The sequence below is a fragment of the Pezoporus flaviventris genome, unplaced genomic scaffold, assembly GCF_033815535.1.
Source record: "Pezoporus flaviventris isolate CSIRO_AGI_PZ_B2104156 unplaced genomic scaffold, CSIRO_AGI_Pfla_v1 ptg000078l, whole genome shotgun sequence".
In the NCBI taxonomy this organism is placed as follows: domain Eukaryota; kingdom Metazoa; phylum Chordata; class Aves; order Psittaciformes; family Psittacidae; genus Pezoporus; species Pezoporus flaviventris.
Window position 1 is genome coordinate 11182866 of NW_026892626.1, and position 24940 is coordinate 11207805.

The following is a 24940-nucleotide window of genomic DNA, read 5'->3' on the forward strand; positions in this document are numbered from 1 at the left end:
CACATGGAAAAATTCAGGCTGGTGGTGGTAAAATGATAAAAAAGAACACTCACATTTCAGGGTTTTTTCCTCTAATGCGCTTTGCTATCTTTTACTTTTTTTTTTCACCAACCCCTTTGTTTCTTTTGTAATTTGAAAGTATTTAAATTAGTGAATCCTAGATCTAACGCCTTAGTAACATCTGGATAGTGCAGTTTAGTTGGAGAGATTTTTATTCCAGAATGGTTTGGGTTGGAAGGGACTTTAAAGCTCATTCAGTTCCAACTCTTTACTACAGGCAGGGACACCTTCCACTAGACCATGTTGCTCCAAGCCCCATCTAACCTGGCCTTGAACACTTGCCACAACTTCTCTAGGCAACCTGTGCCAGTCTCACCACCCTCACAGTAAAGCAGCTTTCTAGTACCTAATCTAAACCTATCCTCTTTAAGTTTAAAGCCACCACCCTCACAGTAAAGAAGCTTTCTAGTATCTAATCTAAACCTATCCTCTTTAAGTTTAAAGCCATCACCCCTTTTCTGATCACCAATTGCCTTGGTAAACATCTCCTCTCCAGATTTCTTGTCAGTCCCTTTAGGTATTGGAATACTGTTGAAAGATCTTCCTGGAGTTTTTCATCTACAGGCTGAACTCCCTCAACCTGCCTTCATAGATGTATTCCAGCCCTCTGAGGATTGTTGTGGCCCTGTCTAGGCTCACTTGATCAGGTCAACACCCTTGTTATGTTGGGGGCTTCAGAGCTGGAGGCAGGACTGCAGGTGAGGTCTCACAAGATCAGAGTAGAGGGACAGAATCCCCTCACCCTGCTGGCCATGCTCCTTTTGATGCAGCCCAGGACATGGTTGGCTTTCCCAGCTGCAAGCACACACAACTCATGCTGACTTTTTCATCAATCAACACCCCCAACTCCTTCTCCTCAGGGCTGCTCTCCATACCACATGCCTAATCTTACAACCCAATCCACACCCAAATTATAAGACAGCACAGTCCTGCCAAATTCAAGATTTTACTTCCTTAAGGATTTAATACTCTGCACCGGACAGACATCAAGAGGAGGGAATGTGCAGTATGGGACAATTACTGCAAAATTGAGTATCACAGTGGAGCAGGGCAGTCTCAATTTATTTTTCCCCTTTACATTCAGTGATCATGTTTGTTGAGGCAGCAGTCACTGCAATAATGTGAATTCTTTCTTCCTCATCTTCAAAAAAAAACCCAACCCCAAACCAGAAAAGCAACAGACAACAAAATGGAAGTCAAAGAAAACCAGAAGTATCTATTTAATTTTAACAGAAATGAAAGTTACACAATTCTTGATAATCTAATTTGTAAGAGAAGGAAACATGGAAATTAAGACTATTATCCTCCCCCCCCCCCCCCCCAAATTCCAAAGACAGCATTCCAAGCAATTCCCATTGTAGCTGAACCAAATACTCTTCATGAATTCAGAGGTACAATGCTGAAGCCAGGCTCCCAGAGCCTCCTATTGTCAATGAAAGCTGAGAACACTGTGGGTTTTCAAATCCAGGCCTTTGTATTCTGTCCATCTACTTTTTAAAGAGCAGTTAGTAGAAGAGTATGTATTAAACTGGACTTTTTTCCCCAAACACCAAGTCTCACTTCAAATACAAATCTTGTTTTACACAAGCACAGAACTTGACAATATTGTCATAATTAGTGAGTGCAAGTTTCCATGCATTTCTTGAATTATGGAACACCAACAGCTGTCATTTTTGTCTTAAGCTACTGAAGTTCTCTATCACTGAATAACAGGCTAAGCCAACACATACGCTTCTGATCACTTCAGAAATGACAAAGAAAACACACATGTAAAAATACAGGGGCAATGTTGCTACAATTAAAAGATGCAAAAGCTTATATAGAAATTTCTGTTCTTGTTTCTGCTGATATAAACAAGATCAGTGGAGTTAGGTTTCTATCCATAAAAACACATCCCTTGGCCCTATTCACTTGCTGGTCTGGTACCCTTCCATGCTAAAACTGCAAATTAGACTCTGACGCTTACTACTTTTTTCCAACTAGTTTACACCAGGCTTATAATTTGGAGTATTATATCATATCTCCACCGTACTGAACATCTTCTACACTTACTTGTGCACCATCAAGGGCTTTAACGCTAACTGCTTCTAAACCTTCCTGTTGCTGTATTCTACTGGCACCATTGATCATGTCATCTAATGATCATGTCATCTAATCCTCACACATCAAACAAAGAAACACTTGATATCCTGCATGAAGTAATATACAAGTAGAAATACGATTTCACAAGGCATGACTCTAGTTGAAGACAGGAATTTGTTTCCAGGGCAATACTGGTTTTCAGCAGATGCTCAGTCTTTTGTAAGGCAATTGCATAACAGCACAAAACTGAAACTTTTCCTTATGTAGAACATCACAGAGTTTTTCTGCCAGGAAAGAGACCATGGAAATTCCTGCCTCGCTAATATCCACTGGGATAAAAGAACAATTACCAGTTGATGCATGACACAGCCAAGCTGAAAATATTTGCCTGTATACTTGACGTTTCTCCTACTGAAATCAGCTTGCATGGTTACAGCCTTCAAGAAACTTAGAAAAAAGAACTTGGAAATAATACAGATTAATAACAAAATCTCCCCATATAATACAATCAAAACACATTTTAGTGCTCACATTTTTGGTGACTTCTTGCAACATTAAAATGGCAATATCCCACTCAAGAATACACTAATGGAGGCATTAAGTACACAGTTTCCTTCCAGTTAAGTAAAATGTATACAATATTAGCTCTGAGTTTTTTTGCACTTGATTCTTAGTGAGCCAGATCTTTTAGAAAAAATGGCAGAAATCTAGCTGTATGGAGACATCATTATTTATGTAAAGTCCCACTCAAGAGCGTGTCCTTAAATGGAAAGCCACACGGGGTGAGGGCAGGTGAGAGGGACTGTGGGGGATGAAAGCAAGGATGGCAACCTCCAGATCCCAGTCTGAGCTTGACAGGAAGGGGCGGTCCAGGAATCAGAAGTGGGCTGTGCTCTAGGAGACTGAAAACTAGGTTACTATTACTCTAGCACTGAAACCCACAGTTGCCTTTAATGTACCATCATTGGCAGATACGATGCCAGAGTCCATCTTCCAGATGGGTACCTTTTACACCAGTATGAGTTGCCTCTCTAAAAAACCCACAAGAATCTACCCACAGACTGCTGCTACACAAATAATTAAGAAGGAAAGGCAAAATACATAGTTACCTTTGTTAGTATTACTGCAAACATCTAGTACTTGCCATTATGAGAGTTATATTTATTAGTAATACTGCAGGTATCTAACACTTGCCATTAGAAAACTATAAGAATTAGTCCATTGCTGAAATTTTACCTTGCATTCTTGAATGTTCTATAAGGGACATATGCAGATAGGTTTGGTGTCTGTCTTGTTAACAAGAGATCTGAGGAAACTAAGTGCAAACAATTTTCTTGGCCTCACTAACACTGTAGACTTCTCTCTAGTTACCAGCAGACCATGAGTCATAAACAAATTTTGCTGCTACTGTATCTTCAACTGCCATCCCTGAAAGAGAATTGAAGTCACCTTCAAACAGTTCTTCAGCTGTACAAATAATCTAGCTTCAAAAGGGAACAAAAAGACTCAGGAAATTATCTAATTGAACAAGAATAGGAATCATTCCCCATCCCAAACACCTACAGCATTACATTCAAAGTTTATAGCTATCATGGTATGCGATATGGAGCTAATGTGATAGTATGAATCCAATTTTCAGTGCTCATATTGCAACTTCGGCTTTCAGACATGTTATGCAGTTCAGAGTGTGGTAACCCACTATGACTCCCACGTTTCCCAAACATCAACACCAACCCCACAGTACACTGTCACATTGTCTGTAGGTCAGACAGGCTCCATGGGCACAACAATTAAGGACTGGGTTGGAGCTGTATTAACAAATGCTACAGTCATGTGTTCAATGACTATGAAGTAGAAAATGCACTACTTCTTATTGTTTGTTTGCTTTCCAATCACTTTTAATTACATCAGTCCTGCTACATAAGAGGGAAACAGAAAAGGAAAAATGTAAATCACATTCTAGTTTTTTAGGACAGTGCACTGCCATAGCAGCTTTGAAGATGATGAGCAGCTTTCCCACACATGGGGGCCCTAATAAATAATAGAGCATTGTTTTCTGTCAGACTTGTACACAGAAGGGGTTGTCCTTACCCAGTGATTTAAACACTGTTGTTTTCTCAGGCAGGGCTGGTTTTGTACCCTTCACTACCTCTCCCAGCTCAGCAAAAATCTCTGCCTGTGAAGAGAAATACATATTTATACAAAAGCATACATTCAGAGACAAACTTTTTTCTGAGTCACTTCAAAAGAAGTAACTCCTTCAGTTCTGCTACCGCAGAACAAATTCCTTTCCATGGTGAAGCAGATCAGTATTCAGATAAATACTGAAATTATGCAGAAATCAGGAGAATGGTTTTCAGACAGGAGCAGCTGGCAGACTATCCTCAGCAGGGGTTTTTATTTTTCACAGAAGATAGATTATTGCTTATCCAACAAAACACACAGGATTCCACATACTTTACCATACCTGGACATCTTATGTTAAACCTCAGAAATGGAAGCCATGTTTGTTCTACCAAAAGCATTAAAAAAGAGAAATAAAACTTCATTAAACCTAAGAGAGTCCCTGCTATCAAATTTCTTCAGGTCATAGAATCATAGAATAGTTAGGGTTGGAAAGGACCTTAAGATCATCTCGTTCCACCCCCCCCCGCCATGGGGGAGGACACCTCACACTAAACTATGTCACCCAAGGCTCTGTCCAACAGGGATGGAGCATTCCCAACTTCCCTGAGCAACCCATTCCAGTGCCTCACCACCCTTACAGTAAAGGATTTCCTCTTTATATCCAATCTAAACTTCCCTGTTTAACTTTTAACCCGTTACCCTTGTCCTATCACTACAGTCCCTAATGAAGAGTCCATCCCCGGCATCCCTATAGCCCCCCCTTCAGATACTGGAAGGCTGCTATGAGGTATTCACGCAGCCTTCCCTTCTCCAGGCTGAACAGCCCCAACTTTCTCATCCTGTCTTCATACGGGAGGTGCTCCAGTCTCCTGATCATCCTCGTGGCCCTCCTCTGGACTTGTTCCAGCAGTTCCATGCCCTTTTTATGTTGAGGACACCAGAACTGCACACAATACTCCTGGTGAGGTCTCACGAGAGCAGAGTAAAGGGGCAGAATCACCTCCTTAGTTTGATCACTAACTGCCTGCTTGGCTTCTGTCATCCATTCTCTAAAGGCCTGATGCGAGTCATCACTGACATCTCATGGGAAGAAAGTTAGATTTTAATAAATAGATCTGAAAAATATTGAACATAAACACCAAACATTGCAGAAATGTTGGGCTTTCAAAAATACATTGTTATTGTACACAAAGTCCAATGCTGAACATGTGGTACTTTAATATGGTATCATGTAATGGTTGATACAGAACTTGCATTGCTTTGGCATGGACATACAGAAGTCTCAGCCTGAAACCAGTTTTTCTTTCAGTTTGTGCCTCGAAATTATTAACAACTCTATCTAATGCTCTAAAGAGTTTTAGTGCAGCACATCATCAATACCAATTCATTTTGAACACAAGCCAATTGCCAACAAAAAGAAAGTCTTACCCCTGATAATATAACATCTCCCGATTCTGTAAGAGCAGCATCTCTGGAATCCACAAACAGAACAGAATTCTTCATCAGTTCATCATCCAGTTCTCTCCAGTCTGGTCTGCTTGCTCCAACAGCTAAGACAACAAAACTGATGAACTCAGGAGGAACGTTTAAAACACATTTAAACAACATCTTGTCCAAGAAAATGTGTGAAATAACAACGGACATTATTGTGGAAATGTAATACAGTCTGATGTTAGCACTGCAGACATGCTGATTGATAAAACAACAAGAAAAAATATGATATCCCTGAGCAACTGGGAAAAGGCCTAGATTTCTCTCAACCTGGTCTCAGCTGTAATGCTGACATATATACGGCCTGTTTCTGTAAGGTGTTAACCCCTTATATTTCTAGTGATATCAACAAAGGATGACATTGTGTCAAACCCTACAAACTACAGCTCATTAAGATGTACAGCATCCTGGATTTTGGTCATGCAGATGCTGCTCCAACTAAAGCTTGTATTTCCCATAAGCACAGCTAGAACAACCGGAATCAACTAATCATCTAATTTCAACCTGCTGAGGCATTAAACTGCAACTCTTCAGTAAGCAGAGGTGAGATTCTTTACTGCCACTGTTTCCACCTCTTTTGTACACTGATCAAACTGCTCCTTCCAGATAATGCTGACCAAGAAGGGGAAGCAGCACTGCTTAACCATTCATCACTTCATCATTCCATAGCTACACAAAAAAAATATAAGGATATGTGTAACCATGCATAGGTATGAAACAAACAAGCCTTTGCTAGCAGCTTTGAAAAATTACACCAGCGATTAGGAGTGACAATTACTCTCTTCTGCTTACAGAGGCCCCTTTAGAATAAACTTGGACTGTTTGGTGAGGCAAGATAATCTTAAGAGTTATACAAACAACTGTTCTGCAGACAAATAGTAACCTGTTTCTGTGACTGTTAAATTAAAAATAAAAAGCAACAGAAACCTGTTAAAGAGAGTTAATTAGCATCTAATACAGCACCTCTAAAAACATTCAATATCTGATTTGTCAGCAGACTCTGGGTAGTTGAGACACAAGAAAGTAATCTCCCTTTATCTCTATTACCCTTCTCTTCCATCAGATCATTACCAAGTGATTTTTACAGCCATTTGATTCAGATTGGGTTTGTTATGTATCTATACAGAAAAATAAAATTTGAAGAATCCCTTCATTATCCTGATGGATGACAATCAAAGTATTGTGCAACAAAGGCTCGCACAAGCAGACAGAGTTCAGTGTTACTAATTTGGATTTTTAAACCTATAATCTTCTATTATTCCCCTGTAACGTTACAAGCAGTAGAAATTGAGCAGATTATGGATTTTCACTTACCTGGAGAAACTGAAAACAAATCAAGGAGCTAAACTTTTTAAATACAGCAACACCACTATCAACTTCTTGTCTAAAAAACCCAAACCCACCCAGCTATACCGTAGTTAAATGGTTTTTAATAATGTCTGTTATGGAATAATAAATTCCATGTTGCCTGAATGCCTCCTCAAACAGCACAAATGTCACAACAGAGTTAAAAAAAAAGAAAGCAAAGAAAGGAGAGGGGGTCTTGGTGCATGCATTGCCTGAGTGACTGTAAACCTTAATGGATTTTGCTTGTACTTCTGGCTTCCTTTTCATGACATAACATGGACAACACTCAATGACAAAGGACTAAATTGAGTTTGAAAAATTAGTAGGATGCTGCTGGAATGTGGGACATTGCTTTAAATTGTTCCCTCTGACAAGTTTCTTTTGTCTTATTACCATGCTATTTGGAAAGTGCACAGGGTCATCTCAACCAGGCCTGCAATTAAAAGAACATGGGCATGTCCAGAGACTCAAAACAAGTGTGGCAACATCACTGCAAGGCAGGGAAAAGTAAGCCCCCAAACCCTCATGATAATTAGTGGTTAAATGATGAAGTTCTTAACTCACTTATTGCCTCTTTTTAACCCAAGTAAAAAAAAAAAAAAAAAAAAAAAAAAGTAAATCAGTGTGATCAGCCCCAAAAGGAACAAACAGAGGAGCTTAGAAAACTGGTTGAGAATATGAGTTTCCAGGGAAACATTACAATGAGCAGGAATCCCTTTGGAAATAACATGTTTGTATGGATTATTTAAATGGAGAGCAAAGTCAGCATCAAATGACAACACGGTGTCAAAGATGATGCATCACTGGGAAAAAAGCATACCCCATGCTCTAGCAAACATCCAGTGCTGGAATACACTGGAGTTGTGACTCCAGAAAAGCAGGAAAGCAGGCCTGGGAAAAGTGGTCCTTGCCAAAAGGGAAAGTCAAAATGGAAAGCTCATTCATTCTGAGAAGCTTTTGAACAGTTCATGATGGTATCCTTCAGATGATGAGAACATAGCATACCATTGATATGGGCACCTGGTTTTACCCAATCTCCAAATAAAATCGGTGTTGTTGCCATAGTGACTGTTACAATTACATCAGCCCCAGTAACTGCCTCCTGAGCAGAAGAGCAGACCCGCACTGGACCATTAACTGAATTAGCAAACTTCATTGCCTTCTCTTTGGTGCGATTCCATATTCTGACCTTCAAGGAAAAAAGAAACAAACAGATCAGCTTACAGAACTCCTCCTTGCTGAAACAGGTTATTTTCAGTTGATTGTTACACATATCCTAAAGGTGGGGTTTTCTTCCCCTTTACTGTTCTCATAGAATCATTTATGTTGGAAAAGACCTTTAAGGTTTAGTCCAACTATCAACAGAGCACTGCACCATACAAGTGACAGTTTCAGCTGTGTGTGCCTACATTTGAGTGACTGGTTAGTGATGTCAGAATAACAGCTCCTTGTAGAACTGTATTTATAAAATACAAAGATTTCCAACAAACATATTAAGGAAAAAAAAAAACAAACCAAACCATAGAAAGCTTATCCAGTAGGATTTTATCAAAGACAAGAAGCCATCTGAAACAACTTTGTTTCCAACCATTTCCTTTCACCCTGCTTTTTAAAAGGCCAACATTTGAGAAAGAAATCTGACAGCTTTTCAGAGTATTCTTGGGTTCTGTAGAAAAAGAATCAAAATATGATTAATCTCTTAACTTCTGTGGTGGGTTGACTTTGGCTGACCACCAGATGCCCACCAAGCTGCTTTATTGTTTCCCACCTCAGCAGGACACCAAGGAGAAGAAAATTAGACAGCAAAACTTGTGGGTCAAGATAAAGGTGGTTTAATAAAGGAAAAGCAAAGGAAAACAAAAGATTTATTTTCTACTTCCCATCAGCAGGCAATGTCCAGCTACTTCATGGAAAGTAAGACTTCAGGATGCACAGTGGTTGCTCCAGAAGACAAATGTCTGAGTAACAAATTCCTCCCTCCTCTCCACTTCCCTTTCTCTCAGCTTTTATTGACAGACATCAAATGGTATGGAATATACATTTGGTCAGTTTGGCTCAGCTGTCCTGGCTCTGTACTCTTGCCCCCTACCAGTGTACTGGTAAGGGGGAATGTTGGAGAGTGCAAGCACTACTCAGCAGTAGACAAAACACTGGTGTGTTATCAACACCTGTCTAGCTACCAACACAAAGCACAGCACTATGAGGGCTGCTACGGGAAAATAACTTCATCTCAGCCAGACTCAACAAAACTTCATTGGCTGTATTCTATTTATATAAAGTGCTCCTGAAACATAATAGAGAGAAATAAATGTACCCTGTTAAGACATGGTCATTACCTCTTTAAATGTGAAGAGTTCTGTGAAAATATCATAATGGCTGTATGCTTGAACACCAGCTCCCAAAATGCATAGCACTTCTGCAAAAGGTGGCATTAACAGCTAAAGAGGATCAAATACAAAAAAAAAATTATGTAAGACAGTATATTATCAGATATCAAATACATATCAAAATGCCACAGAAGCAGCATCCTTAGTCCTTTTATCTTCAAAAGTCTCTACACAAATGCTAATATTGATTCATATTAACAGAAAACAGTATTAAGTTACCACTATATATTATTTTTTTTGTTTAACTGCAAAATCTGTTGTCAATAGCACCAATGTAATTTTGATTTAATTCTGGGTTTGAATTGTCTGACTCTTGAAATTCAGACTTAACATGCAACAACATAAGCCAATGCTAATTTTGCAACCTTGGCATGCTCCAGTATTACTACAACACACTATACCTATGTGACTAATTCAGTGTAAAAACATAATGCTGGTGTTCTGTGCTGGCTGAAAACAGGGTTTACGATACCAAAAGATATTAGTACTGAAAGTGGTAGCTGTGTAGGTAAACTGATCCTGGTAGCCCCACACTAAACCACCTTTTTCAATTCACTGAAGCCATAAATCATCTCTCAATCATATTTTGGCATTGCAAGAGCTGTAATATGCATGCACCAAGCATTGTAAAAAGAGAGATGGTTCTGAAGAATGAGTAATAAAATTCAGTTCTGTAGCTGGTTTTGGTTTTCTGGTTTAGCTCTTGCCTGTGATTCACCAGTATTTGGCAACAGGGAAGAGAGGGCTGCTGGAGTCCAGGCCTAAGCTATCCTTGTGTTTTGTTTATGCATTTGCTGTGGCCACTCACATTTGTATAAAAAGCTTTGGAATTGTCTAGGCTCTCAACCCTTATTCTGCTGCAAATAAATTGAAAAAAAATCTCACTGATCCTTGTTTTTTTTTTAATGTTCCTTTCAAAGACTCTAGAGCACTGATTTCAAAGGTTTATTGCATAAAAGCATGGGTCTTTGAGAAGCAAATGCCATAAAAAGGAGAAGATGACAACTATGAGCTAAACTCAAACACTCCTGAAAATCTCCCAAAACAGACAACAACAAAGGATCTGCTCTTAAAGCTCCTTCAGCAGCCAAGCTCCTTTGAGGGCAGCACAGCCTTGCCTGTGTTAAAAACTGTCAGAACTGCCCAAGTACAGAACAGCCGAGATGAATGAGGACCTATAACCTCCTGCCCAAGGAACCCATTGTAAATTGTTCTAGCCCTTGGTTCAGGGGAAGCTCTCTGGGACAGGTTCTTCAATTTTAGGTCAGTTTGGCTCTACTGCCATGGATAGAGTCACACTGGCATGAATATTGCCACTAAAAAAGTGGTGAGATCAGCCTTCATTCTGACACAAAGCAGATGGGTAAAAAACAAGTATTTTTCAGCCCTGGCTCTCTTTATAATGCCTCATTCTTTGAGGTGAAAACTAAAACCCTCCTGTGCAATGGATAGTGACTTGCTCTCACCCCATATTACCAGCCCAAACAAGTACAGCTTGAAAAAGGAATTTTTTGAACAGCCTCACTATTTCCAACTGAAATTGAAATTATGTAAAGCAACATACAGCAAGATAGACCTCACCTGTCTTCAGACACTGAAGTTCATGACTGTTATCAGGGATAGTCATCTGGACATCTTCCAGTGACTAAAGAGAAAGTGAGAAAGACAGCCACCTCTGGACAAGTCATCCATCTATCCTGGGCATCACTATTTTAAGAGGACCTATACTGCATCCTGGAAATGTGGTCTTTTCCTCTTTCTTCAGGTCCAGTGCAACCTACCTGTCCTAGCCGAACAGCAGGAAGCATACACCTAAACAAAACTGAATTTATCACCACAGCTACAACCTAAAGCCATAAAGGAGCATGTTAAGACCAGCACAAAATCAAGAAAATTACAAAGGAGGGCAGCTTCATAAATTCCCAGGGAAGAGTGCAGAACAAGCCACAAAAACACAGCTCAGATTCCTTCTCCACTCACAGTGTTAAAGCCATACACAACTCACTCAAAACAGAAAACTCCAATTTTAAGTTTTCCCTAAAGGTACATATGTTATGATAAATCCAATTTGTATTTGATGAAAATTCACACACACAATGAAAGTCATTTACATCACTCCTTCTAGTTATTTTATATATAACACCACTAAATCTGTCTCAGTTTAGCAACTGGAAGACATACCTTGGTAGCAATTGCAGAAACTGCAGCTGTTCGTTTTGCTGTTATGACACTACCATCCAGCACCTTAAAAAAAATAAAATAAAAAAAGAGTTCAAACACACTGAAATGAACGCTGAAAATAAGAGTAAATACCAAACATTTTCATCCACTTTGTTAATTATGTGATATTACAGGGCACAGATAAAAAACATAGAGGTTGTTAGTTACAATTACAGCAACCAGAAACCACATAAATTCACATCTGAAAACAGGTCACAGCAGAGCTGTCCCCGACTCACACGACTCTTCATGCACTGCACTTCCCTGGCCCTCCAACGCAGGGAACAGACTAATACAACTGCAGTACTCTGCACTCCAGTGAGACCAGTGCAACTGGTTCATGAGCCTGCATTTTCTTGGTCTGCATAAAGGGATGACAGGGAACCACAAAATTCCTTTAATACGTACCACACACAGTGGGGCACTCCTGCCTCAATATGCATTAGCTACTATGTACAAATGAATTCTAGGACTTAAACTAACACAGTTTTGGAATAAAAGCCTAATACAGTTTTCTTGACCAGTTTTGGTTCTTTAATAATAATTTTGACTAAATTGTAATGCAAATGGTCAACAGTCTTAAAAAAATTCTTAAATTATTTAAGCAAAGAAACAACTCAAACTGAATACTATTCCTTGCGATGACAATAACTCTCTTGTGATTTAGACTTAACATGATTCAAGATCAATTCTTTATTCAGTAAGGTTTAGGTTTCTTTCTCCTTTTCAAATGCAAGGAAACTTTTCCTGATCATGCCTCTCTTCCAATCATCCTGTGAGCCATCAGATTCCCTTCAAATCATAGGCAGCAGTAAACAGCAGAATACAGTTCAACAGGTATAAAAGAATAAGGCTTTAGGCTAAATCCTGATTTGGCACAAACAAATTTTCATTTACAATTAAGGAAAACTCAGGCCAATTTACATCAAGTGCAGCTTCTAAGAATCGGAAGGAAGAACCTACAGGGCATTAACAGAGAATAACTCAGAAGTATCCGTGAAACTCACAGCTTTTAAAGAACCATTTCTTGGGTCAAATAAGAGGACGGTCGCTTGGTGAGAAGGGACAGAGGAATCCTTCTTGTGCTCGTAAAAAGTCACCAACTTGGTTGTCAGAGCATCATCAGCAGCACTGTAAGCAGGCATGACTCCTAGGAACCTTGGGAGAGATTCACTCGTATTACTTACATACCTACAGACACCGGCGCAATTAACATCTTGCAGTTAATCAGTAACTCGGTACCAATGACCCTTCTTGACGCTCAAAGTTGTTCTACGCGGTCCCTTCCCCACCGCAAGCCCGGCTCCCTCCGTTCTCGCTCCGGAAGGGCAGCACAGAGCATCCCCCCGCTGTCCTGTCCCACCCCGGGCTCTGCCAGACCACCCCTCACAGCTCCCACCCTGGTGCCAGGCAGGTGGCCCCGCAGCCCGCCTCACCCGCCGTGCCGGTGTACCGGCACCACAGTGCGCACGGGCTGCGCGACGCCCCCCACAGCGCCGGACGAGAAGTTGGCCAAGGCGGCCTCCAGCCCGGGGAGCAGGAGGCTAGCGCGTTGCAGGTGCTTCTCCACCTCCTCAGCGCCGATGAACACGGGCGGAGCAGACCCCATAGCGAGCACCGAACCGACACTACAAGACCGCGCACAACCAGCGGCCGAGCTCCGCCGCTATGTACTCGGCGGGAGACCCGCCCCCGTCCCCGGCAGCACCGCCCAGCGCCCTCCGCCTCTCCGCGCCGCGCTGCCCTCACGGGCACGGCGGGAATCGCCGCTCAAGAACAGCTGAGGGCCGCTCCGCAGTGCGATGCGCGCTCCTGACCCGCGCCCCCTCAGGCACCGCCTGTCTCCACCCCTGGTCAGACACCGCTGCGGGGCAGGCGACTGCCCACACCGCCGCGAAGGGTCCGGCCGCAGCTCATTTACGGTTCACCACAACGCGGGGCCACCACGGGGACCCCGAGGGCTGGGACAGCCCCGCTGAGCTGGAGGCGGTGGCACTCTGCGCATGCACAAACGCCGAGGACGCCGCGAAGCGTCGCTCTCCCCTCGCGGAGTGACTGTCGGCGCGAGCAGTAGAGTTTGGGTCTTCTCTCGCTAGAAAGTCAAAGCGGCGCAGGGCGTGCCGGGAAGGTTGAGTCCTCCTCCAGACAGCCATCTTCTCGCCGGGGCTGAGCTGAGGGGCGCGGAAGGATGAAGGGGTTCCCAGTGGTGGCGCGTTCCCTCTCGGTGAGGATGACCTGGACGCCTTGGGTGTAGCAGGGGAGAGGCATAGCGTCAGTTGACAGCGCTTGCCTGGGTCCCGGCGGCCGTGGGTGGGCCTGACCCCAGACAGCTGCGGGTCGGCAAGCCGGGCGGGCGAGCTGGGGGTCGGCGTGTGAGCGGCTGTGGGGCTATCAGCGAGGGGCGTAGAGGGGAGGCCAAAGCCGGCGGCGAGGCGGATGGGCAGATGGTGGAGTGGGGCGGCGGGGCTGAAGGTCAAACAGGCCGCGCGCCGGACCCGGGGCGGCCTCCGCGCAGCGCTGTGGCGGGGAGCTGCGGCAGCGGCGGCGGGTTTCTTGGGTGCTTCACCTGAGGTCTTTCCGGCCGGCGATGCAGGGCTGCTGGTGTGGCCAGGGAGGAGGATCCCTTGTCGCTGTTTGTGGCAAGGTGCCCTTGACAAGTAGGGCTTGGCAAGTGGCTCTTCCCCGGGCGTGGAAGGGGCAGAAGGCTGCTTCTGCTGCAAAGGATCCCCTGGAGGCCGCGGGCAGCTGGAGTATAATCTGTGTAGGTCTTCACTGGAAAGCAGGATGGTGAATGACCTCTGAGTCATAGTGTGTTTGCAAGTCAATTCTAGACTCTCACTAATAATTCATAAATAAGTAGTTTTAGTGGTTAAAATTTGTGTTTGGGTAAGAAAGTACTTTTTCCTGGACTCATACATTGAACAGAGTATGTGGAGTTATGTCATTGGTATCCCTTCAGCTGACTGCAGTGGGGTGTCTGTCACTCAGTGTTTACTTAGAGATGTATGAGAATTAAGTTGGGTTTTGGTTGTTGGTTTTGTTTTGTTTTTTTTTTAAATGTGAAGAATAATAAATTTGGTGGGTTTTTTAATAATCATAAGAAACTTCAGAAAGGGCAGAAGGAATAGCATTTCAGATTTGAAATTAAAAGTCTTGTTATTTCTGCTGCCAGCTAGTTGCAGTGTTCACTTCCTCAGTTTGAAGGCCTGCTTCTGGTTATTGCTCTGCAGTCTGGGGACTTCCATGCACATCCTTTTTGTATGCAGCAGTCAGTGTAGCTCTGTTGGTGAGAGAGATAATTCTTTAAGAGTTGAACTGCCTACACCTAATAAGTTGGAAAGTTGTCTCCAAAGTTATGTTCTGAGTATGTGGAATTCTGTGGCTTTTTTTTTTGAGTTAATTGCTACAAGGTGGTCCTACAGACTGTACCGTATCAGTAGAGATACCTAGTGCACAACAGCAAAGAGAGGGAGGGGGGAAAAGCTTTCTTACAGTGCTAATTCTTGAGAATAGCATCAAGGTCCAGGGACCTCATGTAAGTCATTCCCCAGGTTCTAGCAGTGATATAAAAAAAAAAAAGCAATTGTCAGAGGAATTACAAGGGAATCACTGGTTTTACTCTGGGACTTGAAGTTGTTGATTATATTTCTACTTCAGAATTAGTTGCTTCTTCAGTATGTAATGGAATGTGCAATGAACTAATTCAGGAAATCCATTTTCTTATGCTTTCTCTTCTAGAAGAGATTTTACTCACTCAAGGTAGCCCCTAAAATTTCAATCTCAAAACCTGCAGAACGAGTGAAATTATCTCGAGAGTCTGAGAATCTTGAGGTCAGTATGAATGCTGGTATTTTTTTTTCTGTCTCCTTTTTATTTTGTAAAACTCAGAGTAGAGTTGTGACAGTATTTCTAGTGTGTAACTAAACCAAATGTTTTTCTGTTTAATACAGATCACAAAATTGCCAAATGGCTTAGTTGTTGCCTCTCTAGAAAACTTTTCTCCAGTTTCAAGAATTGGTGTGTTTATTAAAGCAGGCAGCAGATATGAAACGACTAGTAACTTGGGAACTGCTCACTTGCTTCGTATTGGACCGAATATGGTAGGTGTTTGTTCACTTTGTTATTATGTTGGCAATAGATGAAATGGTGAAAAGTTTATGATGCAAAAGTAAAGGATACAGTAAAATTTAGTGTAAGAGATCTTATAAAGTGGAAAACAATGTACATTGGTTTTTTGGTTACCTGGTTCAAGTGCAGGAGAAATGACGTTACTTTCTGGAAGACAGGATGTGATGCTTAATTTAGAATTAATGCTCTCCAAGTGGCTTCACTTATACAAGATGCTCTGGAGGAAGATACAGTAGGTTCAAAAAAAAGAATTCGTCAAATTAGAGTAGCAGGTCTTTAAGGAGTTGCTAATAGGAGCAACTCCTGCAGGTGCTGCAGGAATACCACTGAACAGGTTGTGGTATGTTACATTTAAGCAGCCTCTTCTGTTGCCGCTGTACAGAAGGTTGGGCAAGCCTTCCTACAGCTTGACCTACTGTGGCCCTTCCCCTTGTTCCTGTTCATCTCAGTTGCTGTCTGGCTGTGGGGGCAGATGTGAACAGCCAGACTGTGACAATTAATGCTACACAGCACCACTGACAAGTCTGTGACTGCTGTTGCATGGGTTCAATCCACATCAGCCTCAGGCAGAAAAAAAGAACATCCCAGCTGCTTATTACCCTTCCCAACTGCTGCCTGAAGTTCCGTCAGACAGCTGTCAGTGTGATAGCATGTGTAGGTGTTCTTGCCCTGGTTTTGTGAAGTTTATCTAATTCAAAGAATCCTAATGTTCAAGCGAACCTGGATCATTCTAATATGGGGCGGGGGAGCAAATATGTGACCAATTAAACTGGAAAATCGGGAGGATGATAGAAATGATTGGGAGTAGGGGTGCAATAAGCTGGCTCAGAATGGCTTCTGTATAAATGAATAAACAGATACTGTTTCCGCGTTGCTTGAGCACTGAACAACCTCGGGCAAGTCTGTTCTTAAAATAGCTGGAATTCTAAGTTGCTTTTTTTTATTTCTGTAATAGACTACTAAAGGAGTATCTTCTTTCCGGATTACTCGTGGCATTGAAGCTGTTGGGGGCAGCCTGAGGTTTGTAACCACGTTAGGATCTGTTTTGGTAACATGCAAACAAGCTATATGATTAAAGGAAACTTAAAACAATAAGCACAACAATACAGAGACAGATAAGCTCAGTGTGGTAATGCCACTTGATTGGTGAATGTTGACAAGGAACATCTTCTGTACTTCTTGTTCAGTGAAGGTGCAAAAGTGTACTACTCATGGTTTGTATATTTAGAACACCTTTCAATTAACAAAACATAAATGTTGTGTACCTGGAAGAAGCATAATTTGTCCAGAAGGCTTAATGTTCTTTTTCTTTTTTCAGACTTTGAGATTGAACTTTGTGAAGTCAGTAGATTATTTTTTTTTTCTACATCTTTTGTGAATAGATACCACTCATGACACTGCAATTCTGGGAACAATTCAGACAGTAGTTGGCTTTCATGATTTGAGAGTTTAAAGCCTAGAAAACAAGCCTAAGAGAAATAAAAGAGGGATCTTGCTGTGCCTGCTTTCTTGCAATGTGTCTTGAAATCATCCAGTAAGATTGTTTTACATAGATTTTGGTTAAATACAATGTTTTCTATAACTTGAGACTCTGACCCTTTATTGTATTCCTATATATTCCATATATAGGAATATATGTTCCTATTAGTCACAAATGTGTTGAAGCAAGTGGGGAGTTTTCTGCCCAAAGAGAACAATTTCGAAGTTGCCTTGTTTAATACATACACACATTTGTCTTCAAGTTTTGTTATTCAAACTTATTTGTTGTTTTACCTTGAATTAGCATTGTATTTTAAATTCTGATGCTCACAAGACACTTGTTATTACTACAATACTTAGGATGGGAGTTCTAGTTATGTCTGTTTCTGCTGTGTGTGCATTATCACTCATTTTAAATGGTCATGTCAAGCAGATTTAAGGTTAACTAGATATTGAGGGGAGGAATATGTGTGAAAAACCACTTCTGTGTTCTCTGCTGAAATGGGGTTTGTATTTTTTCTCATTTAGTGTGTACTCAACAAGAGAGAAGATGGCTTACTGTATTGAATGCCCACGTGACTACGTGTAGGTATCTAGATATGCTGTAAATGGCATTGCATGCTTTACAAACTGCTGTGTGGTGGAGACCGTTTTACAGGGTAGGAGTAATATGTATTTTTGTGTTTGTCTACTAAATCAAACTACTGTATTAATATCCAGTTTCTGTATCACATTATTGAGTATATGAATGCTGCAGAACTGAAGTGGAATTTTGGCCCTCTGTAGGGCAGTGCTAGTAACTACTCTGTCTCGTGTGATACATTTTGTTGTTAATATGTTGCTTACAGATTAGTTTAACTTGCTTTCAACTTCAAAAGAAATATGTGCTACTTCTGTTGTGCTTAATGCCTTTGCAACTTTTTAATCTAGTGATACAGTTATGGAGTACCTTCTTAATGTCACCACAGCACCGGAGTTTAGAGCTTGGGAAGTAGCTGACCTTCAGCCTCAGTTAAAAGTTGACAAAGCAATTGCCTCCCAGAACCCTCAAGTTGGTAAGTGTACTTTCTGATCTACTGCACTGGCTTCAGGGGAGTTTCCTCAGAATTAAACACTTCTGGAAAAAATAGTTTCTCCCCTTTTGCTCTGTCATGTGACCATTTAATCTTTCAGTTTTTCCCTATGGATAGGTATGGGTCTTTCTGTTGTTACAGAACCCTTTTTTATAAATACACAAGTTTTTGTAGCCTGTGCGTAACATTCAGCAAGTAACATGCTGACGACAGCTTAAGCCATTCCCCAAGGCAGCTTCCATTTCACCTTTTTACCTTTTTAATTTAAGTACAGCTAAAGAATGTGCAGGACATGACTCTTGTTGACAGTATATTTGCAGCAGGGTGTGTTCTGAAAACGATTCTTAGGTATTGCTCACCAGTGCAGAAAAGACATTCTGCAAAAGACCTCTTGAATTTGTATGGTTATTTTGATAGAAAACCAGTATGGATTTTCATTACACTGAAAATGGATTCCAGCTTTAGGGTTATGAATTTAGGTTTGTGGGTTTGAAAAAAACCCAAAACAAACCTAAACACAAAGGCTCAGCCAAACCAATGCATTTGGATGAAACTTCCAAGTGTATTAGATTATTCTAGACCTGCTTTTGCAGATCTTGTGGGTACTTAAAAAGGCCCACAGCTCTGTTTCAGTGGGTTGACATTTCATTCATGATCTTCACTAAAAGTGGCTCTTAAGTTAATCATCATAATTGAAACGTTGTTCCCCTTAGGAGTGCTGGAAAACTTGCATGCTGCAGCCTATAAGAATGCTCTGGCAAACCCCTTATATTGTCCAGACTACAGAGTTGGAAAAATTACTTCTGAACAGGTAGGATTATTTGTGTTGTGTTATGAAACTGTTTCAGTTTCTTTATCAAGGATAGATGATGACACTTGAGAAAGTAAGCACTGACTATACTTACTATATAAATTTTCTGTCTCCTGTGCATAGTAAGGTTGTCAGTGAAATGCAAGTGTTCTTATATAAGAGGGTTTGTCAGAGAATGTGTAAAATGCCGTTCTATAGACAGCTCCTTTTGGAAATGGTGGAGTTTGCTGCATGAAGAAGTGTAAGGGGGGATGTCAGAAACGCACTTGCCATTTTTTATAATTTATGCAAAGTACTCTAAAATACGAATTTACTGTTGCAGCTCCACGATTTCGTACAGAACAATTTCACAAGTGCAAGAATGGCTCTAGTAGGATTAGGTATGTATGTTCTTTAATGGGCATTGCAATTCGTAAAGGAAAACTGGCATGGAAGGTGGAGTTCTCCATAGAAGTAAACAGTTACGGTACACTTAAAATATTTTTATGTAACTGCTGTAGGTTTTCAATGCCATTACATTACTTGGAATAACTATTGTGTTGCAGGTGTGAAGCACTCTGTGTTAAAGCAAGTTGCTGAGAATTTTCTAAATATCCGTGGTGGAGCTGGTGTTTCTGGTGCAAAGGCTGTCTATCGAGGGGGTGAGTCTTTGTCTTGTATCTGTTCTGGATGACTCTTTTCTGCTCATTGTAAATGTAGTAGTATTCAAAGTTGCAACTGGAAACAATATAGTAGTACTTAATGCTGTACATGGAAGTGACAGTTCAGACATCTCTCATCTAACTAAGCAGAGAATTATTCCTCACCGTGGGAAGTTCTGGGATAAAACTGAACACGTATTTCCAGTAAAGCTTTACCTGTAGGATCATTTATTCCATAAAGTGGGAAACAATCATTTATTCCATAAAGTGGGAAACAAACTGGCTTGTGGTTTCTCTTGGCATTTTGGGTAAGATTCACTGAAGAGTAGATTAAGGACTATCTGAAAGTGGTGGCAGTTTTTCTCTTTAGGGAAGATCTGTTAGAACATTGTAAATCTTTCATAAAAGATAATGTAACACTTAACTTTTTCAGAGCGGTATTGTGTACTAGTTAATACCAATACCCAATCTTTACTTGGAGTATCAGGTCACTCTGACCAGATGGGGAAAATATTAGTTTTCAACATTTAATATTTACTTGGAATAACTTTATTTTCTGTAAAACAGGATCAATACTGTTCTGAACAGAAGGCAGTGCTTCTTTCCTGGGTATTTGTTATCTGAAGACTTGCTGGGTTTTATTATCTCATACTATGTGTGGTTTAGGGTCAGTTTCAAATAAGGCAGAGGAAGGTGCATGGGTTTGTGATTGCAAGAAAAATTTTGAATATTAAGGATTGTTTATAATTACCTATAATCTACTAACAGCTCCTTGCTGTTTTCCTGAGTGGTTATTGCAACTTCACACCCTGGCTTTTCTCTCATGAAACGAACTCCGGGCTAGGAATATTTCAATACCTCTGAATGTATAGTAGTTTCTAACTGAATACTGTATTACTTTTTATTCTGTTGTTGTGTTTTTTAGGAGAAGTCAGAAAACAGAATGGTGAGAGCCTTGTCCATGCTGCTGTTGTCACAGAAGGAACTGCTGTTGGGAGTGCAGAAGCAAATGCGTTCAGTGTCCTTCAGCATGTTTTAGGTGCTGGGCCCCTTATCAAGAGGGGAAGCAGTGTTACCAGCAAATTGTGTCAGGGTATTGCTAAAGCGACTACCCGGCCATTTGATGTAAGTTCAGAGGTTTATTGTACTCTGATGTTTTAAGTAAAATGTTTATTATCCTTTAAGAGTTTACTACCTCCAGGTACAATCATAATTAGTTCAGTCTTGCACAAGTTACAGTATTTCAGAGGACTTCCAGTCTGATCTTTCCTCTGCACAGATGGAGTTTAGCTTCCTGACTTACAGTATTTTAGATCCTGATAGTAATTATTTTTCTATGCTTGATGTTGAGTTGTTCTGATACATGAAACAGTTGGTGATAATGTTTGTTTTGCAGGCTTCCGCATTTAATGTTAATTACTCTGATTCTGGGCTCTTTGGGATATATACTGTATCCCAGGCTTCAGACACTGGGGAGGTGAGTTGCTAATTAGAATTTAACTATTAGGAGCATAACCCTCAAACTAATTTTCATTTGAGATATAGACCGATTCATCTAAAACACTCAGTTCATCTGGTTTCTTATGTGAGAATGCTGCATGTTCAGTTATAACTTAGCTTTGTAAGCTGGGATCGAGACTTGCTGTCTGGGAAGTACAAATACCTAATACAAATGAGAGCTAGTAAAATACCTTGGTTGCTGACTGTAATTGCTGACTTACATGTGTAAGCCTAAGTATATCATAAGGAACATGCTGGCTCTTGAAGCCAGCAGAACTGAGTGAACTGTGATGAAAAAATGGTGAGACCATACAAATTAATGTGGTGTTGCAGTTTCATTCCGCAGTTGATTTTGTGTCTTGCTTGGGCATTTATTATGTAATTATTATGGTTTTAGTTTTGTTATGAGGCTGTTTAGAAGTGAGTTCAGGCAGACAATCGTGACATCATCAGCTGTAATATAAATAACATGTTGAAATTTAATGCTGGAAGAAGTCTTAACTGATGTAATTTTCCTCAGGTGATTAAAGCTGCTTTGAACCAGGTAAAGGCAGTTGCTCAGGGCAGCATCACTGATGATGATGTCACAAGGGCAAAGTAAGTGCATAAAGAGCTCTCTTGTGTGTTGTAAAGAGAAGTTTCTTAACATGTAGCTACTTGTCAAACACTTAAATTATTCTGTACAGCAGAGCTTATCGTTGTCCTGTAATTATTTCCATGGGGAGCTGCTCAATTTCCTCTGTTAAAACTGAAGCAGTGTCAGTAGGGTTTTTTTCCCAAAGCGGTACTGATCCTCTGCTAGTGGTATTTCCTTATAAAAACTTGGTAGATAATGGTTTCTGAAAACTGTTTCAGTGTAAGGTATCAGCAAATATCCACAGATGCTGTCATTTTAATCATACTCTGTAGTATTAAGATGTATTCAAATTAGATTCCTAAATTGCATTATTCAGGTAATTCCCTTTAGAGTTGCACTGCAGCAGTTCCCAAAACAATTACATTAAACAATCTTCTGCATCTTCAAAGAATAGTAGTAATGAGGGTCTGCAAGTGTAAAGCACTGAATTAGCGCTTTAGTGTTTGAAATAATGTGCCTATAGGAATATTTGAGATGTGGGGGAAATTACTATTAGAGATGCAGTAAAATCAACAAAGTTTTAGGATTTCTAATTTATAGAGGGCTGTGCACACTAGTTGAGCTTAATCTCCAGGTGGTGTTAGACTGCACTGAGCCTTTCGAACTGTAGTTATGCAATATGACAATATGGTACAGATTCACTCAAGTAGCAACATTAAAGTATTGCCTATTACACATGCAAAATACTTACAAGACTCCATGTAAAGCCTGCTTACAGAAAACGTAATAACCTAGACATGCTTGGTTGTGCATTAGTCACTAGTAGCTAAATGATGAATTCTGGACCTTTATATGTGACATTATTTGTTGTGTGTGTGAATTGTTTTGTGGGGCTTTTTGGGTTTGTTTGCAACAAAGCTGCTTAGTATTAGGGAGTTACAGTACTGTGGCTTTCTGGGGGGAAGAGGGGTTCCTTTTCCTCGAATGGATTCACATATTTTCTATCTTGCTCTTTTTTTCTTTAGTGACAACAACCAACCAACCAACCAAAAACTAACCCAAAAACCAAACCAAATTCAAGGCCAGCGATATTTGCAGTCTGGCAATTCAGTCTAATCATACTCTATTGGAATGAACCATTTTCTGCCATTTTGTTGTTTAAAAAAATCATAGAATGACTAGCTTATAAAAATCAGATTTTCATAGGTAGCAGTGAGTGCATGAAACAGAACAGTGTAAACTTGCTATCTTTTAACAGAACATGGAACTGTTGCTTAAGAAGCCTCACCATTGACATCCACTGCTGCTTTGTCACTTCCAACAAAATAGCTCTGCATTGTCTGTTCTTGATGAGAAACTGGAATCCATTTTAAACCTAATTTTTAAACTTGATGGATTAGTTTATCTGAATCCTGTGGTACCTGCATCAGTTCCTTCAAACAGAAACAAATTCAGAGCTTGAGATCTTCTGACTGCAGGAGGTGGCAGTTGGTGCTGGGGTACCCTGTCATTTTCATGCTTGGAGTATTTGTGGTACCTCTTTCCTACGTATACAGAACCCTTCCATACTTGAAAAGGAAAACCTTCCAAAATGGAGAGGAATCTTGAAAACTTAAAAAGCACCAAAAACTCAATGCGCTTACAGGCGTGGTAGCCAATAACAGGACTTTCATGTTCACTCATCCTTAATGCTTTATTTGATGGCAGAAATCAGCTGAAAGCCACCTATTTGATGTCAGTGGAGACTGCAGAGGGGTTGCTGAATGAAATAGGCTCAGAGTCTTTGATGTCTGGCACGCACACATCGCCATCTGTTGTTGCTCAAAAAATCGACTCTGTAGCCAGTGCTGATGTTGTGAGTGTAAGTATGTGTAAGCATTACAGGTGTTTATTAATCACTGTGTAAGTGGTTTTTGTACAAAACGGGTGCTCATTTATGTATGTATATAAACACACACACACACACACACACACACACACACACACACAATCTTTTAAAAAAGCCAAGGCAACTTACAGCTCCCAGCTGCCTGTCTTGTTAGGCCTTTATTAACAGGAGACCCTTTAATCCAATATGCTGCAAAACTAGCGTAGCTGGGAGTGTATGAAATTCTCATTTACTTTACTTGAGTTTACCAAAACTGTCAACTAGTATTCAAGAAAAACATGATGCTAGTTCCAGTGCAGGCACTTCTATGTCAAAGGTTTTAGGATTCCTGAGCCTAAAATATTTGCTGTGCTTAATAAAACGATTACTCTTTCAGTAATAAACTGATGTAGCCACATTGCTATTCCAGTTCACTTTGTTGCTTAACAACTTGAAGCAAACTTACAGAAATCCATCAGACATTCTAAGAAAACTTGTTTTTTTCACAGTTACCACTATTTTGTGTTGGAGTAGCAACCAGCAATAGCTTTAGTAATAAGGAAAGATCTACTGTACACTTGTGGTGTAATAATTATTCTAGACATAACTATTTTCTAAGAGTTTATGCCTTTTATATCCAACTGTCATTCTGCCATTCCTGTTTAAAGTAAGAAGGATCTAGAATAGAAACAAGTTTTGACAGCAAAAAGAAAACTGTTTGTTTGATGTATGATGGTAATGTTGGGATTTGGCTTTTGCTTTAATAACTTGAAGCTGAGGCTGTGAGCAGCAAGATAAATTCTGTTGTGGTGAATATTTCCTCATATCCATCTTTCCGATGTATTTTCAGGCTGCCAAGAAGTTTGTCAGTGGGAAGAAATCGATGGCAGCTAGTGGGGATTTGGGAAATACTCCTTTTCTTGATGAGTTGTAAAAATGAAACCGGGATGCAGATTCACAATGGACCTACAATGAGCTCTAAGTCACCTACGCTCTAAATAAATTACTACTAATTTGTTATTTGTGCATTCAGGTATTTCAGCAAATTTCTCTCAAGTAATTGTGGGCTTGCACTTGTCAAATAAAGTGCTGAGTTCATACATTGTGTTGATTTTTTTTTTTTTTTTTTTCCTACTGAAAATGGTATGTA

General features: G+C 40.6%; 2 protein-coding genes across 3 annotated transcripts; one reads left to right on the top strand and one right to left on the bottom strand.

Annotated features, from left to right (window-relative positions):
* Positions 1 to 3241: 3241 nt before the first annotated feature.
* Positions 3242 to 13403, bottom strand: CRYM (crystallin mu). Its single transcript, XM_061474176.1, has 8 exons — positions 13151 to 13403; positions 12722 to 12872; positions 11676 to 11738; positions 9444 to 9545; positions 8113 to 8296; positions 5698 to 5819; positions 4234 to 4318; positions 3242 to 3570 (listed from the first exon to the last, which is right to left on the bottom strand). Exons 1-8 carry the CDS (start codon positions 13321 to 13323, stop codon positions 3506 to 3508), a joined length of 945 nt encoding a protein of 314 aa, XP_061330160.1. The 5' UTR covers positions 13324 to 13403; the 3' UTR covers positions 3242 to 3505.
* Positions 13404 to 13773: 370 nt separating this feature from the next.
* On the top strand, positions 13774 to 24890 carry LOC133279873 (cytochrome b-c1 complex subunit 2, mitochondrial). Of its 2 annotated transcripts, none has more exons than XM_061474070.1 (14): positions 13774 to 13938; positions 15456 to 15545; positions 15665 to 15814; positions 16798 to 16862; positions 17850 to 17906; positions 18252 to 18376; positions 19108 to 19205; positions 19528 to 19585; positions 19751 to 19846; positions 20772 to 20971; positions 21243 to 21323; positions 21867 to 21943; positions 23631 to 23784; positions 24641 to 24890. In XM_061474070.1, exons 1-14 carry the CDS (start codon positions 13903 to 13905, stop codon positions 24722 to 24724), a joined length of 1371 nt encoding a protein of 456 aa, XP_061330054.1. In that variant the 5' UTR covers positions 13774 to 13902; the 3' UTR covers positions 24725 to 24890. The 2 variants fall into 2 exon arrangements, with proteins under 2 accessions (XP_061330054.1, XP_061330053.1); XM_061474069.1 differs by having other exon boundaries at positions 13775 to 13938; positions 15453 to 15545.
* Positions 24891 to 24940: the final 50 nt, after the last annotated feature.